The sequence below is a fragment of the Nerophis lumbriciformis genome, linkage group LG23 (assembly GCF_033978685.3).
Source record: "Nerophis lumbriciformis linkage group LG23, RoL_Nlum_v2.1, whole genome shotgun sequence".
Taxonomy (NCBI): domain Eukaryota; kingdom Metazoa; phylum Chordata; class Actinopteri; order Syngnathiformes; family Syngnathidae; genus Nerophis; species Nerophis lumbriciformis.
This window is the reverse complement of record NC_084570.2, coordinates 11,392,518-11,406,147: the sequence shown is the minus strand read 5'-3', so window position 1 is coordinate 11,406,147 and position 13,630 is coordinate 11,392,518. Positions and strand designations below refer to the sequence as shown.

Below are 13,630 nucleotides of genomic sequence, written 5' to 3'. Positions count from 1 at the left end.
TGGTCCTGAACGTCACAAGACCAAGAAGATCATCGTTGACTTCAGGAAGCACCAGTCCAGCCACACTCCACTCTACATCAACGGCACAGCGGTGGAGATAGTAAGCAGCATCAAGTTCCTGGGGGTGCAGATAACTGACAATGTAACCTGGCCCCTACACACCGGAGCTCTTGTAAAAAGAGCTCAGCAGCGCATGCACTTTTTGCGTCGGATGAAAAGAGCACAGCTCCCTCCCCCCGTTCTCAGCACATTCTACAGAGGCACTATAGAGAGCCTGCTGACCAATAGCATCTCTGTCTGGACTGGAGCCTGCAATGCCTCAGATTGTAAGTCTCTCCAGAGAGTGGTGAGGACGGCGGAAAAGATCGTCAGGACTCCTCTTCCTCCTATCCAGGAGATCACAAAAAGCAGCTGCCTGACCAGGGCTCAGAAAATCTGCAAAGACTCCTCCCACCCCCACCAAGGACTGTTTTCACTGCTGGATTCTAGAAAAAGGTTCCGCAGCCTCCGAAGCAGAACCTCCAGGTTCTGTAACAGCTTCTTCCCTCAGGCCATAAGACTCTTGAACGCATCATAATTATCCCCTCAACTCCCCCCAAAATGGATTAACTCGCTGGAATAAAAAAGACAATATACAGTAACATACATCCATAAACGTGGATGCATATGAAAAAGTGCAATATATTTATCTGTACACTAACCTATTTATTTATTTATATCTGCACCTTATTGCTTTTTTATCCTGCACTACCATGAGCTAATGCAACGAAATTTTGTTCTTATCTGTACTGTAAAGTTCAAATTTGAATGACAATAAAAAGGAAGTGTAAGTCTAAGTCTATTCAAAGTACCAAGTCTCAAGGATAAATTAACTGCCCTGACCACATGATGGCGATAAATACACATGTAACAATGTTAATTAAATGACAAGCATGACACACTTTAACAACAAGAGTTTACAACTTTTAGTTGTAAAGGAACAGCTACTGTCGACAACTTGTGATCCAATTGGCTATGCAACTGTCGATCAACTCTATGTGTTCTCAAATTCATCCGCTAACGGTCCCGATAAGTATCCAATCACAGGACGCATAAGGCCAGCGAGAAGTCCTTACTGACAACAACTCGTGATCTGATTGGCTGTCGCAACTGTCTATTACTGTATGCCCCCGTGCACATACAGCGCATTGTTGATTCTGAAGGCGTCTGGCAGATTTCGTACTGCATGGCAACATAAGCTAGCTGAATTCTGATTGGATACAAATTAAAACTAAAAACAACAGCGCTGGAACGAGCATAATATGACATGAAGAGAATATGAATAATTTTAGACATTTAGGAAAAATAAATGAAAAAATAATTTTATCTTTAATTATGATCGTGATTTCTGGTTATGTTAGGCCAGCAGAGAAGGCCTTGCTGCCCCTATATTATATGTACATATATTATATATACATATATGTTGTACATGCTCATACATTCAACCAATGGGTGGCGCTGCGGTGACTCCCGTGACACACGCTTGCTTGCCTTAGCAGCGCCGAAGAAGACCATGGAAAATGACGCACATCCTCCGTCAATGCTCTCGCATTAGCATTTGCTTTTAAAGAAAAAATGCGCTATTATTTCCTCGCTTACTGAACAACAGTAGATGCGACACCGATTCAATAGCTTGGGTGAGTGAGCTTGTTTTATGCGCTCGTTTTCGGCATGTGTCTTCCCTGGGACGCGAAGGCCTCGCGCTTCATTGAAACGTAAAAGTGCTTTGCTAGCATTAGCCTCTGTTCGTTATGTTTTTGCCTCCAACCTTCAGCATGTCAACGTGCATGTGTTCTGGTGCTGACGCAATGCAGGTTGCGTGTTTTTATACTCCACGTCAGGATTTGCGGGGGGGCGATAGACGCAGTGGAATTGTAATTGTGTGTGGAAACTTGCAGAAGCTAGCCTTCAGTGTTTCAATTAGTTAGCCTCACTTGCAAGAGTTGAGGTCCTTTTTTTGCTCAGTTCAGGATCATGAGCATTACATTCTTTGTTTATTTAAGATGCATTATTATCTAATCATGCAAATGCAATAAGAATAGAGTTTGTGTTTTTTTAAAGCATGCACTTTACTTTTGTGTATTATTACCATACTTTTGTGTATTATTACCAGTGTTGGGTTAGTTCAGGGGTCGGCATGCGGCTCTTTGATCAGTCTGATGCGGCCATACTTGCCAACCTTGAAACCTCCGATTTCGGGGGGTGGGGGGCGTGGTGACGAGGGGAGCAGTATATTGACAGCTAGAATTCACCAAGTGAAGTATTTCATATATATATATATATATATATATATATATATATATATATATATATATATATGAAATACTTTACGTCGTAACGCCGTAATACTTTATATATATATATATATATATATATATATATATATATATATATATATATAAATAAATGATAAATGGGTTGTACTTGTATAGCGCTTTTCTACCTTCAAGGTACTCAAAGCGCTTTGACACTACTTCCACATTTACCCATTCACACACACATTCACACACTGATGGAGGGAGCTGCCATGCAAGGCGCTAACCAGCACCCATCAGGAGCAAGGGTGAAGTGTCTTGCTCAGGACACAACGGACATGACGAGGTTGGTACTAGGTGGGGATTGAACCAGGGACCCTCGGGTCGCGCACGGCCATTCTTCCACTGCGCCACGCCGTCCGTGTGTGTGTGTGTGTGTGTGTGTGTGTGTGTGTGTGTGTGTGTGTGTGTGTGTGTGTGTGTGTGTGTGTGTGTGTGTGTGTGTGTGTGTGTGTGTGTGTGTGTGTGTGTGTGTGTGTGTGTGTGTGTGTGTGTGTGTGTGTGTGTGTGTGTGTGGAAAAAAAATCACAAGACTATTTCATCTCTACAGGCCTGTTTCATGAGGGGGGTACCCTCAATCGTCAGGAGATTTTAATGGGAGCATTCGCATACCATGGTTTATATAGGGCACAGAGTGGGTGGGTACAGGCTGGCCTAGGGGCGTGGTGATTGGTTCATGTGTTACCTAGGAGGTGTTTCCGTGTATGGCGAAATTGTAACAACATGCCGCCATAGACGGAAACACCTCCTAGGTAACACATGAACCAATCACCACGCCCCTAGGCCAGCCTGTACCCACCCACTCTGTGCCCTATATAAACCATGGTATGCGAATGCTCCCATTAAAATCTCCTGACGATTGAGGGTACCCCCCTCATGAAACAGGCCTGTAGAGATGAAATAGTCTTGTGATTTTTTTCCCCCACACATACATATATTGCGCTCTACTACGGTATCGAGCACTATTTTTTGGATAACCTTATTAAGACATATATATATATATATATATATATATATATATATATATATATATATATATATATATCCTGAAAATATGCAAACAAAACTGTTTAGATCATTGATACTTCAAACTTGCATAAATAAATCTTAAGGAATATAACATAACTTGGCTTCTGAGAGCTTCAAAATGTAATGACTAAAATGCTAAAGTTGTTGATAAACAAGCAATTATTTTAATAATTAAAATGGTCATTTCAAATTAATTATGATCATTTAAAATTAATTATTTCAAATATGTTTATTTTAATGTATAATTCTATGGCTTGATGTAATAAGGAGTCAGAAAAAATACAAATAAAAATACAATTAATTTTGATGTTTTTAGCACAATATAGTAAAAATGTATTTCGTTTTTTGTTTTTTTTAATTAGTAAATATATTTATTTTTAGGGAAGATAAACATAATAATACAATTTATCTCTAGTCTGGATGATTTAGTTCTTGTCACCCTGTTGTCCTCCCGTCATGAAAAAAGGCTGTCCTCACTCAGGTCCGCATGGAGCTGGAGGGGGCGTGGCCTCCAGCTCCGGCTGAAAATCGGGAGATTTTCGGGAGAATATTTGTCCCGGGAGGTTTTCGGGAGAGGCGCTGAATTTCGGGAGTCTCCCGGAAAATTCGGGAGGGATGGCAAGTATGGATGCGGCTCAGCCGCATACTTGCCGACACCTTCCGGGCTACATTATACACCCCTGCTACCACCAAACCCCGCCCCCACCCCAACCCTGCTCCCTCACACATCAACCCCCCCTCTGTGCGTCGGTTGAGGTGAAGAGTTAGGGCTGCATGGGATTCTGGGTATTTGTTCTGTTGTGTTTATGTTGTGTTACGGTGCGGATGTTCTCCCGAAATGTGTTTGTCATTCTTGTTTGATGTGGGTTCACAGTGTGGCGCATTATTAGTAAGAGTGTTAAAGTTTTTTATACAGCCACCGTCAGTGTAACCTGTGTGGTTGTTGACCAAGTATGCATTGCTGTCACTTACGTGTGCAAGCAGAAGCCCCATACAACGTGTGGCTGGGCCGGCACGCTGATTTTAGTGGGCGCTAAATGCTGTACCATCACGGCAAGTTCGAGAGAACAGTTGCCTTGACAATCATAGTCTGCCGGAAAAATCGGGAGGGTTGACAAGTATGACGCTGTCAAGCGCCATTCATATAAGACCCGCGGGCCGCACTAACATTCAATTTTCATATTAAGGTGTGGGCCGCGTGTCTGAGACCCTTGGTTTATACATAGCACAAAGCAAGAAAAAAAACTTTGTATGCAGTGTTATTTCATTTTAAATTTCAAAATAATTTTGTGGCTCCCATTGTTTTCTTTAATTTGTGAAACTGGTCAAAATGGCTCTTTGACTGGTAAAGGTTGCCGACCCCTGGGTTAGTTACTGAAAACCAGTAACTAGTTACAGTTACTAGTTACTTTATTTCAAAAGTAACTCAGTTACTTATACCAAAAAGTTATGCGTTACTGTGAAAAGTAACTATTCAGTTATTTCTGTTTTGGTTTTTTTAAGACCCCCTTTAATGCCCTTTTAGCCTTCATTTCAGTACTGTTATTGCACTGGAGCAGTGGTTCTTAACCGTGGCTCGATCGAACCCTAGGGGTTCGGTGAGTCGGCCTCAGGGGTTCGGTGGAGGTAAAGACACTAGGAATGATGTTTGATAAGAAATTATCGAGTTCAAGCCCATTATCGAATTCTTATCGAACCGATTTTCTTATCGAATCCAGATAGGTTGTTGTATATGGAAAAAAACACACAATATTTGGTTTAACAAAAGCTCACTTTTATTACTGTTGTTTTCCTCTGTATGCAAATTTCCCACGTCCACGGGCGATCTCCTGCACCGCCGTGCACGCCTCTCCTTGTTGCTGGTGCACTTGTGCATTCACCTCTTCGGGCTGGCGAACAGTGTATGGTTTGGGTTAGCGTCAAACCAGCCTCCAGCTGCAGTTTGCGCGACAGGTCTTTGTCCACGATACCCACAACTATGCGGTCACGAATGTGGTCGTCCCTCGCTGCTCCAAAGTCACAGTGTTCGGATAAATCATATAGAGCTCTGATAAACATTTCAACTTTCTCACCGGGCCGCTGTCCTCTCTGGTAGAAACATGCGCGCTCGTGGATCACGTTCCGTTTGGGATAAAAGTACTCGTCGCATTTTCCTAACACAATGTCAAACTTTTTCTGATCATCTTCAGGACAACGTGAACGACTTGAAAATGTTTTCAGCCTCTGGACCCATAGCATATATCAGGCAACTGACCTGTACTTCGCCGTCCTCCTTTGCTAGTTTTGTTGCTATGCGATACATTTGGAAACGTTGTTTCCAATCTCCCCATTCATTTGGTCAGTCGAACGCAAAATTATCCAGAGGATTAAACTTGGCCATTTTTTTGCCGCGACGTCACTTTCCGTCACTTATGACACCATGTAATAAAGTTCAAAACAAAAGGTATAATTCAATGTGGTGGCAGGATCTTGTTTTCGAAGACTTGAAAAGAAAAGCTGTGAATGTATATACAGTGTGATTTTGTTTACAAGAAAAAACAAAAGTTAAAAAAAAGGAGATGTCATACATGTTGTATGTGCTGCGGTTGCTTTAAGAACGTTCCGACAGCTGCCGTATAGGAGGTGCGTTGCTAGCCTGGTTGCTATGTTTCCGGTTGGTCGTAAAAGTGTTCATCGTGTGTTTGTACCCTGCTCAAATCTCTCAGTAAAGTTATTCATTGGATTATACCTTTTTGTTTTGATCTTTATTACACCTTGGAGCGCTTTTTCCGGTCCATTGTTTTTCCTGCTTTCCCTATCTGCGCCTAATGACTGAGCTTCGTGACGTCATTTCTTGTGATGTCCCACGTGGCATTTCTTGTGGGACGGGATTCGTTCCCAGGGATTCGAATAAAGAACCAACTCTTTTTCTTTACTGTAGTGGGCTCGATAACGGGTACCGGTTCTCAAAATGAGATTTGAGTCCATGGAATCGGTTCTTTTGTTATCAAACAACCGGGAGAACCGGTTTCAAACATCATCCCTACATCCGACTTATCGTGTAAATAAAAACTTCTCCCTGTCAGCGTATTATAGTTACCCCCAAACAATGTTCCCTCTAATTTTCCATCTGATTTGCAGGTTGTTTGATTGATCGATTGAAACTTTTACTAGCAGATTGCAAAGGAAGAGAATACATTATATGAAACAGTACAGTTTACACAGTACAGTACATATTCCGTACAATTGACCACTAAATGGTATCACCCGAATAAGTTTTTCAACTTGTTTAAGTCGCGGTCCATTTTAATCAATTCATGGTAATGTGTGTAAAGGGTGTAATTTGTTGTGAGTTCATGCACCGTGTTGGTTTTGTTCTTTGAACAAGGTGATGTTCATGCACGGTTCATTTTGTGCACCAGTAAAAAAACATAACTTTTTCTTGAATTTGAAAAAAAAAAAAAAAAATCTTTTTATTTTTCACTAAAGAAGGGTCGGTGAATGCGCGTATGAAACTGGTGGGGTTCGGTACCTCCAACAAGGTTAAGAACCACTGCACTGGAGAATAGTACAATCTTTTGATCAACTTGACATGCATTTGCATCACTGAACTCTGCTAAGCAATGTGGTCTACAGACAACACACAAAGACAAATATATGTTTCAAAGGGACAATTTTTTTCAGGCCAGAACAAATTGACAAAACTATTTTAAATAGCTGCAACATAACATACACAAGTAACAAACAGCATAATAACAACATAGCTGTAAAGCAAGGAAGGCACACATTACATACACAAAGCCTAACCAGGTGTTTTTTCTCTCTCAAGGAATTCTGAAATAAAATCATGTCTGAAGCCCAGAACACTCTACACATTTCCCAAGTTTTAGTTTAGAGATAAGGAAAGATTGGCCTGGCCCATTAGGATCCCTCTTTATGTTTGTGAACTTTATAGTCTATACATTTAGAGTGATGTGATAATCAAACACTCTCGAAGTCTAGAATGAAAGAGTATATAAGAGAATTAAAGTTAAAGTTAAAGTACCAATGATTGTCACACACACACACACACAAGGTGTGGCGAAATTATTCTCTGCATTTGACCCATCACCCTTGATCACCCCCTGGGAGGTGAGGGGAGCAGCGATGGCCGCGCCCGGGAATCATTTTGGTGATTTAACCCCCAATTCCAACCCTTGATGCTGAGTGCCAAGCAGGGAGGTAATGGGTCCCATTTTTATAGTCTTTGGTATGACTCGGCCGGGGTTTGAACTCACAACCTACCGATCTCAGGGCGGACACTCTAACCACTAGGCCACTGAGTAGAATTGACAGAGTGTGTGTACCTTCATTGCTGAATGATGAGCAAGAGGCAGAGTTTGGAGTGTCTTCTTTAGCTTGCTTTCCATGTTTAAGTGCTCACTGTCCACCGCGTCCAGGTACGTGGAAAATGTTTTCTCTGTCATTTGCTGTTTGACGCCCGATATCATGCTAATTAGCTGCCTGAAAGCAGGTGACTCCACTGTAGAAATAGCCTGCATGTCTTCTAGCACATACGCTGCAATGGCTTTATCAATGTTGTCCTGGGTAGCAGTCCCTCCGTTAAAATCCAGCCGCTGTTGCTTAAATCGTGTTAGAGGTGAAGTGTGTCTCTCTTTACTAGCTTCGTCCAAGCATGTTGCTTTTGTAGCTGTTTCAGCAGATTTGAATTGCTGTTTTGGGCAGTAGATAGGATCTTTGATCCAAGACACAACTTACATTTAACTAAAATGTTCTTTTCTTTGTGCTCGACAAAAGAAAAGTAGTGAGAATATCTCCATGTTAAGAAACTCAACTTTGGCTCTGCTATGATGTCTTGTTAGTAAACACAGACCCCCACCAACCATAGCGCGCATCTTCTCCCGCGCCTCTTTTGCAGCTCTCCAATAAAACATACTCAGTTGCTATGCAACTTCCGGTTTCTTCCGCCATAGAAGAAAAAAAAAATCTAACGTTTTATCGAACACATTTTTATTGATATTGTACGTGTCTATCGTGATATTTATTGATATTGTTTTATCGCCCAGCCTTAATACATACATTCTACTTGCATGCATACTAATAATAATTGTCATCATGAGACATTTTGTGGTTATTTTTAACAGGAGATGTTTTTCACTTATTGTTTGTGTTATGTCCAGATCTGCAGAATGTCCAAGATCAGGCGGAAGGTTACAGTGGAGAATTCAAAAACAATATCTGACAGCAGCAGCACCACCGCATCCAGCAGCACCAGCAACCCTGCCGCCCCCTCCCGCCGACCCAGCGTGTTTGAACGACTCGGCCCGAGCACTGGGAGTAATGCTGCTGATGTATGTGTACGGAATCTGATGTAGGAAATTTCCCGATGTGATTAAGAGTCGTGTGCATGGATGGTTGTTTTGTGCCTTTCAGAGTCACTGTAGAAATTGGCTGAAGACCGGAAACTGCAGTTACGGCAACACCTGTCGCTACACACATGGAACTCAACCACGAGGCAAAGGATTTAACTTCAGCCGGTACGATGGCTTGTTTCTCAGCTTCTTATAACAAGGCTTGCGCTGTTATGCGTGTTCGGGACTTCATTTGTTTCATGTGTACACGTGCGTAGGTCAGCAGAGAGACCCACAGGTGATCTGCGGGAGAGGATGAAGAATAAAAGACAGGATAATGACCCAGAAAGTGTGAAGCGTGATTTGGACGAGCCCACATCGCCCACAGGAAGAGTGAGTTGACTGCGCCAGTCTAATTTGCCTTAACCATGACGCAAATGCATGTGATTTTTAGCCAAAACTTAAAAAAAAAAGCAACACAAAGAAACGGACAACACATTTATTGTTAGACGGTAGCGTAAGTAGGCTTGAACCCATAATACATTTTACTGGATGATATATTGTTTTTACAATTTATTGCAGATTAACAATACGTTTGTCAGCATTATTTTGAGATCAAATTAAGAAATTTAGTCTTAATAATAATAATACTGTAAGTATTCCTTTCAAACGCAATACATTGTCATAAATGTTTTTACCATTGTAATATGAAGGTCAATAACTTTTAATTATCGTGAAGAAGATAAAAAAAACCATAAAAATAAAATTGCCTCTCAATCGTTGTTAGCAGAATTTGCACTTCAATAAATATTGAGCATCTTAAAGTGCAGTTTTTCCCCCTGTTGGAAAAACTGGTCACATGTTTTTTGGGGGGGGGGTGGGTTTCGCCACCACAAAATTGGGCACACTTGCTCGTTGGTCTGTGTTGATGTGCTCATTTTAAGTCAAACTATTCCCATATTGGCTTTGCAATCATCTTTTTTCCTCCTAATTTTTGTTACCTTAGGTTTTTCTCACTCACGACTAGCAAGTCTCTGTCTTTGCATTCTGTGTGTGTAAGCTAGCGGTCCCTCCTCTGCCAACCGAAACAAAGATTGTGCATGACTGACAAGAAGATTCACTCCTTACCTTTTAGTTCTGCAATTGAATAAACACGCTCAGCTGCTAAGAGCAATGCACAGAGTGAACTCTCTTGTACCCCGTTTGAAAGTGAGAGACGGAAGAAAACAAACACAGACGGGACATATGGCAACTCATTGATGACAGGAAAGTCATGAAGTTCATTTTCATTTAGGCCCAAACCTAAGCGTACAATGTTTGTTAAAGGGGAGTTACGATGCCGAACACTGTATCATTTTGTAGCAACAAATTACATTCACACACAGTCCTATAATAATGTGTTTATGAGCTTGGGCAACAGGTAGCGCTACATCAATTTGTAACAGTCAGATGTATTTTTTGGCGGTCCGCCACAAATAATGACGGGCAGGGAAACACTGCTTGTTTTCAAAATTTAGACCAATTACAACTACTGGTTCAAAATCACATTGTAACAGTAATGAAGTACAGTTTATAGCCTTATAGTAGGACTGCAGCTATAGATTGTTACAGTAATCAAGTAATGTATCGATTAGTTTGATCGATTAATCAAGTATTCGAATAAAACACTTTGGTTTTACTAGAATCAAGTGTTTTAAGGTTTGCAAATAGAAACATTAGAAATACTCATTATGACAGTATAACTGTCACACTCAACATGACAGTTATTTAAACATAATTCCTAAACCAAACATGGAACTTGGCTAATAATGCCTGTAATAAGTATCTTTGTGAGTTTTACTCGAGAAATGATCATTTGTAAGATTTACAAAGACAAAAAATAGTTTTTTTTACTCAATATGACAGTATAACTGTCATACAAAATATGACAGTTATATAAACATAACTCCAAAACCAAACATGCAATATGTTTAAAAATGCCTGTAATATTGTATCTTTGTGAATTTGACTAGAATCAAGTGTTGTTGTAAGGTTTGCAAATACAACAATTTGGAATACTCAATATAACAGTAGACAACACGGTGGAACAGGGGTTAGTGCATGTGCCTCACAATACGAAGGTCCTGAGTAGTCCTGAGTTCAATCCCGGGCTCGGGATCTTTCTGTGTGGAGTTTGCATGTTCTCCCCGTGACTGCGTGGGTTCCCTCCGGGTACTCCGGCTTCCTCCCACCTCCAAAGACATGGACTTGGGGATAGGTTGATTGGCAACACTAAATTGGCCCTAGTGTGTGAATGTGAGTGTGAGTGTGAATGTTGTCTGTCTATCTGTGTTGGCCCTGTGATGAGGTGGCGACTTGTCCAGGGTGTACCCCGCCTTCCACCCGAATGCAGCTGAGATAGGCTCCAGCACCCCCCGCAGCCCCGAAAGGGACACGCGGTAGAAGATGGATGGATGGATGGTCTCAATGCATAGAGTATAGAAAATAGTTTAAATACATTATTTTTATGCTTGCAATAACTTTCATTCTTTTTTTTCCAAATTTAAAATTTGCAGTTTTAAAATGAGTGTGCTAATTAAATACTTTTTTTTTAATAACATAAAAACTCTGCCCTGTTCGCCCCCACACAAATCACAGCACTCACACACCACTGATCTCATGTGCGCTCTATTGCAGCGTCCGTGCAGAAACTATGTCGTTATATTTAAAGTTCCAGCCACTCCATGCGATCCGGTTTTGACCAATTTTTTTATTAGTTACACTCAAAAAATTAATCGACGCAACAGATTATCAATTAATCGTTGCAGCTCTACCTTTTTACTACTAAACTTAAGTGTTTCCATTTTGAAATAAGGCTGTAACAAAACAAAATGTGGAAAAAGTGAAGCGCTGTGAATGCTTTGCGGATGCACTGTAAATAACATTGTTTTTAAATAATAGTCATTAGTGTAAAAAATGTCTTGTTTGCCGACCAATAGAAGAAAGAATCCTCCAGAGGCCGACACAGAGAGAAGGAAGATATCAAAATTACAAAGGAGCGTACCCCAGCCAGCGAAGAAGAAACCACAGAGTGGGAGACAACTCGTGAGGGTTTGCCAGCTTTTTTTCCTGCTGTTGTAAAAGTGATCTTGATTTGGAACATTCGATTTTGCCTGGTGTGGAAAGTTAAAATGTTTGGCGGACTTACAGATTCAGATATTGGCGACTATGACTACGAGTTATCCCTCGAGATGAAACGTCAGAAGATTCAACGTGAGCTGATGAAACTGGAGCAGGAGAATCTGGAGAAGAGAGAAGAGATTGTCACCAAGAAAGACGAGACCGTCACCAAAACGAGATCTACGGCCATGCAAAAAGTACAAAGCGAGACCTTCCGCGCCACCTGTGTGAACATGTCCTGGTCATCTGCAGACTGCCTTTCCGCTCATGCTCGTTATCTCTGTCCCGCAGGCCTCTCCTGAGCCGCTACCCTCGCGAGACTCCCCTACACCCAGGAAGTCAAGTGGCTCCCCGAAACACAAAAGCGGAGTCAAGGGGTCCGGAAAGAAAGAGAAGAAGGCATTAGCATCCTTGCCCATCACAGAAATTGCCAAGTACGATTCTCCCAGGCAGGGGCGGGGTCAACAAGATGAGGACACAGTGATGACATATTCTTTTGTTTGCATCAGATCTTCAAAAGGATCCCACAGTAAGAAGAAAGGGCCTCGCACCCCCAGTCCTCCCCCTCCAGTGCCTCTGGACATCCCCGTGGTCGGAAAGAAGCACAAAGGCAAGCACAAAAACAAAGAGAAGGGAGAAGAGAAGCAGAAGGAGGGAAAAGACAGGGGGCGTGATGCAGAAAAACATAAAGGACAAACCAAAAAGGAAAAGCGCAGGTAGGGTTTGCGCTGTATTTTTATGTTTGCTATTCAGTTATTTAAAAAAAATAATGTTCTAGGGATCGATCAGACAGTTCCCATAAGGCCAAGCGCTCGGTGACGTCAGAGGAGGGGTTTGATAGCGTGTCGCCCTCCACCAGGAAGAAGTCTGTTTCACCCAAAGCGTCTTCACACAAAGTCCCTATAATGGCGTCGCCCCCTCGCAGGTCAGCACATACGCCTGGTACGATTGCTGCGACAAAACCCGGTGGCATTGACGTAATGTGCCTTTGTGTCTATAGATCTCCATCTCCTCAACTCCACCAGCGCACGCCCACGCCGCCCCACCGCCGCTCTCCTTCCTCCCGCTCCGACTCCTCCCCGCAGCGGCATTCGTCCTCTCCTCGTCGCAGACGCTTGTCCTCCCCCGCCTACCACCGCAGCTCTGCAGTGGCGGCCTCGTCGCCGCCGAGGTCCCAGCGCTCGCGATCTCCCGCCGCTTCCCACGACGCGGCATCACCCCACCGACGCTCTGATAGGTCAAGCCCCCGCCACTCGAGGGGTCGTGAGAGAAGCCGCGGCGACAGAGAGAGGAGTCCGCATGGGCAGGAGCGAAGACGTGAGCAGAGAGATGGTAGGAGCTTTTTTTGTTTTTACATACAACTTGTAATGTCTCCAAGATTTTGTATGGAAAAACTTTTTTCCTGATGTAATTAATGGATGATAATTATCACAATAATAAACAATTGTTATAATTATTAGTGCATCTATTGAGAGTTAAGCCTTCCCTGTCTTCAAAAGCATAGCGACCCTTTTGTTTCGAACTTTAATCAAGGAGCTTTGAACACACCACAGTTATGTGCAATAAGATGCAAAATGTAAACTTCGCTATAACTTTGTCCGATGCTGCCACAAATAGATTCATTATACTTTTACCTTTCTTCTACCGCCTCATCCTGGTCCTCACATGTTGGCGCTGTGTGTGATTGGATAATTGTGAGCTTTGATGACGTTATGACGTCTATGCTGAGTAAACAGTGAAGTGTTCCATGGTGGATTT

The 13,630-nt window shown here is 42.2% G+C and overlaps 1 protein-coding gene across 6 annotated transcripts in view; it reads left to right on the top strand.

The window, feature by feature from the left end:
• Positions 1-1,647: 1,647 nt before the first annotated feature.
• The window catches only part of zc3h13 (zinc finger CCCH-type containing 13), a 35,526-nt gene continuing 23,543 nt past the window's right edge, over positions 1,648-13,630 (top strand). For 3 of the 6 annotated variants that reach the window (XR_009817769.1, XM_061985075.1, XM_061985073.1), the window contains exons 1-9: positions 1,648-1,676; positions 8,543-8,713; positions 8,796-8,899; positions 8,992-9,106; positions 11,692-11,803; positions 11,903-12,069; positions 12,164-12,588; positions 12,651-12,797; positions 12,873-13,204. Coding sequence is in view for 5 of the 6 variants with exons in the window: in XM_061985075.1 (XP_061841059.1) it covers positions 8,552-8,713; positions 8,796-8,899; positions 8,992-9,106; positions 11,692-11,803; positions 11,903-12,069; positions 12,164-12,588; positions 12,651-12,797; positions 12,873-13,204 (1,564 nt within the window). In the remaining variant the exon portion in view is untranslated. The remainder of the gene's footprint in view (positions 1,677-8,542; positions 8,714-8,795; positions 8,900-8,991; positions 9,107-11,691; positions 11,804-11,902; positions 12,070-12,163; positions 12,589-12,650; positions 12,798-12,872; positions 13,205-13,630) is intronic. The other 3 variants (XM_072915869.1, XM_061985074.1, XM_072915868.1) reach the window with 2 other exon arrangements.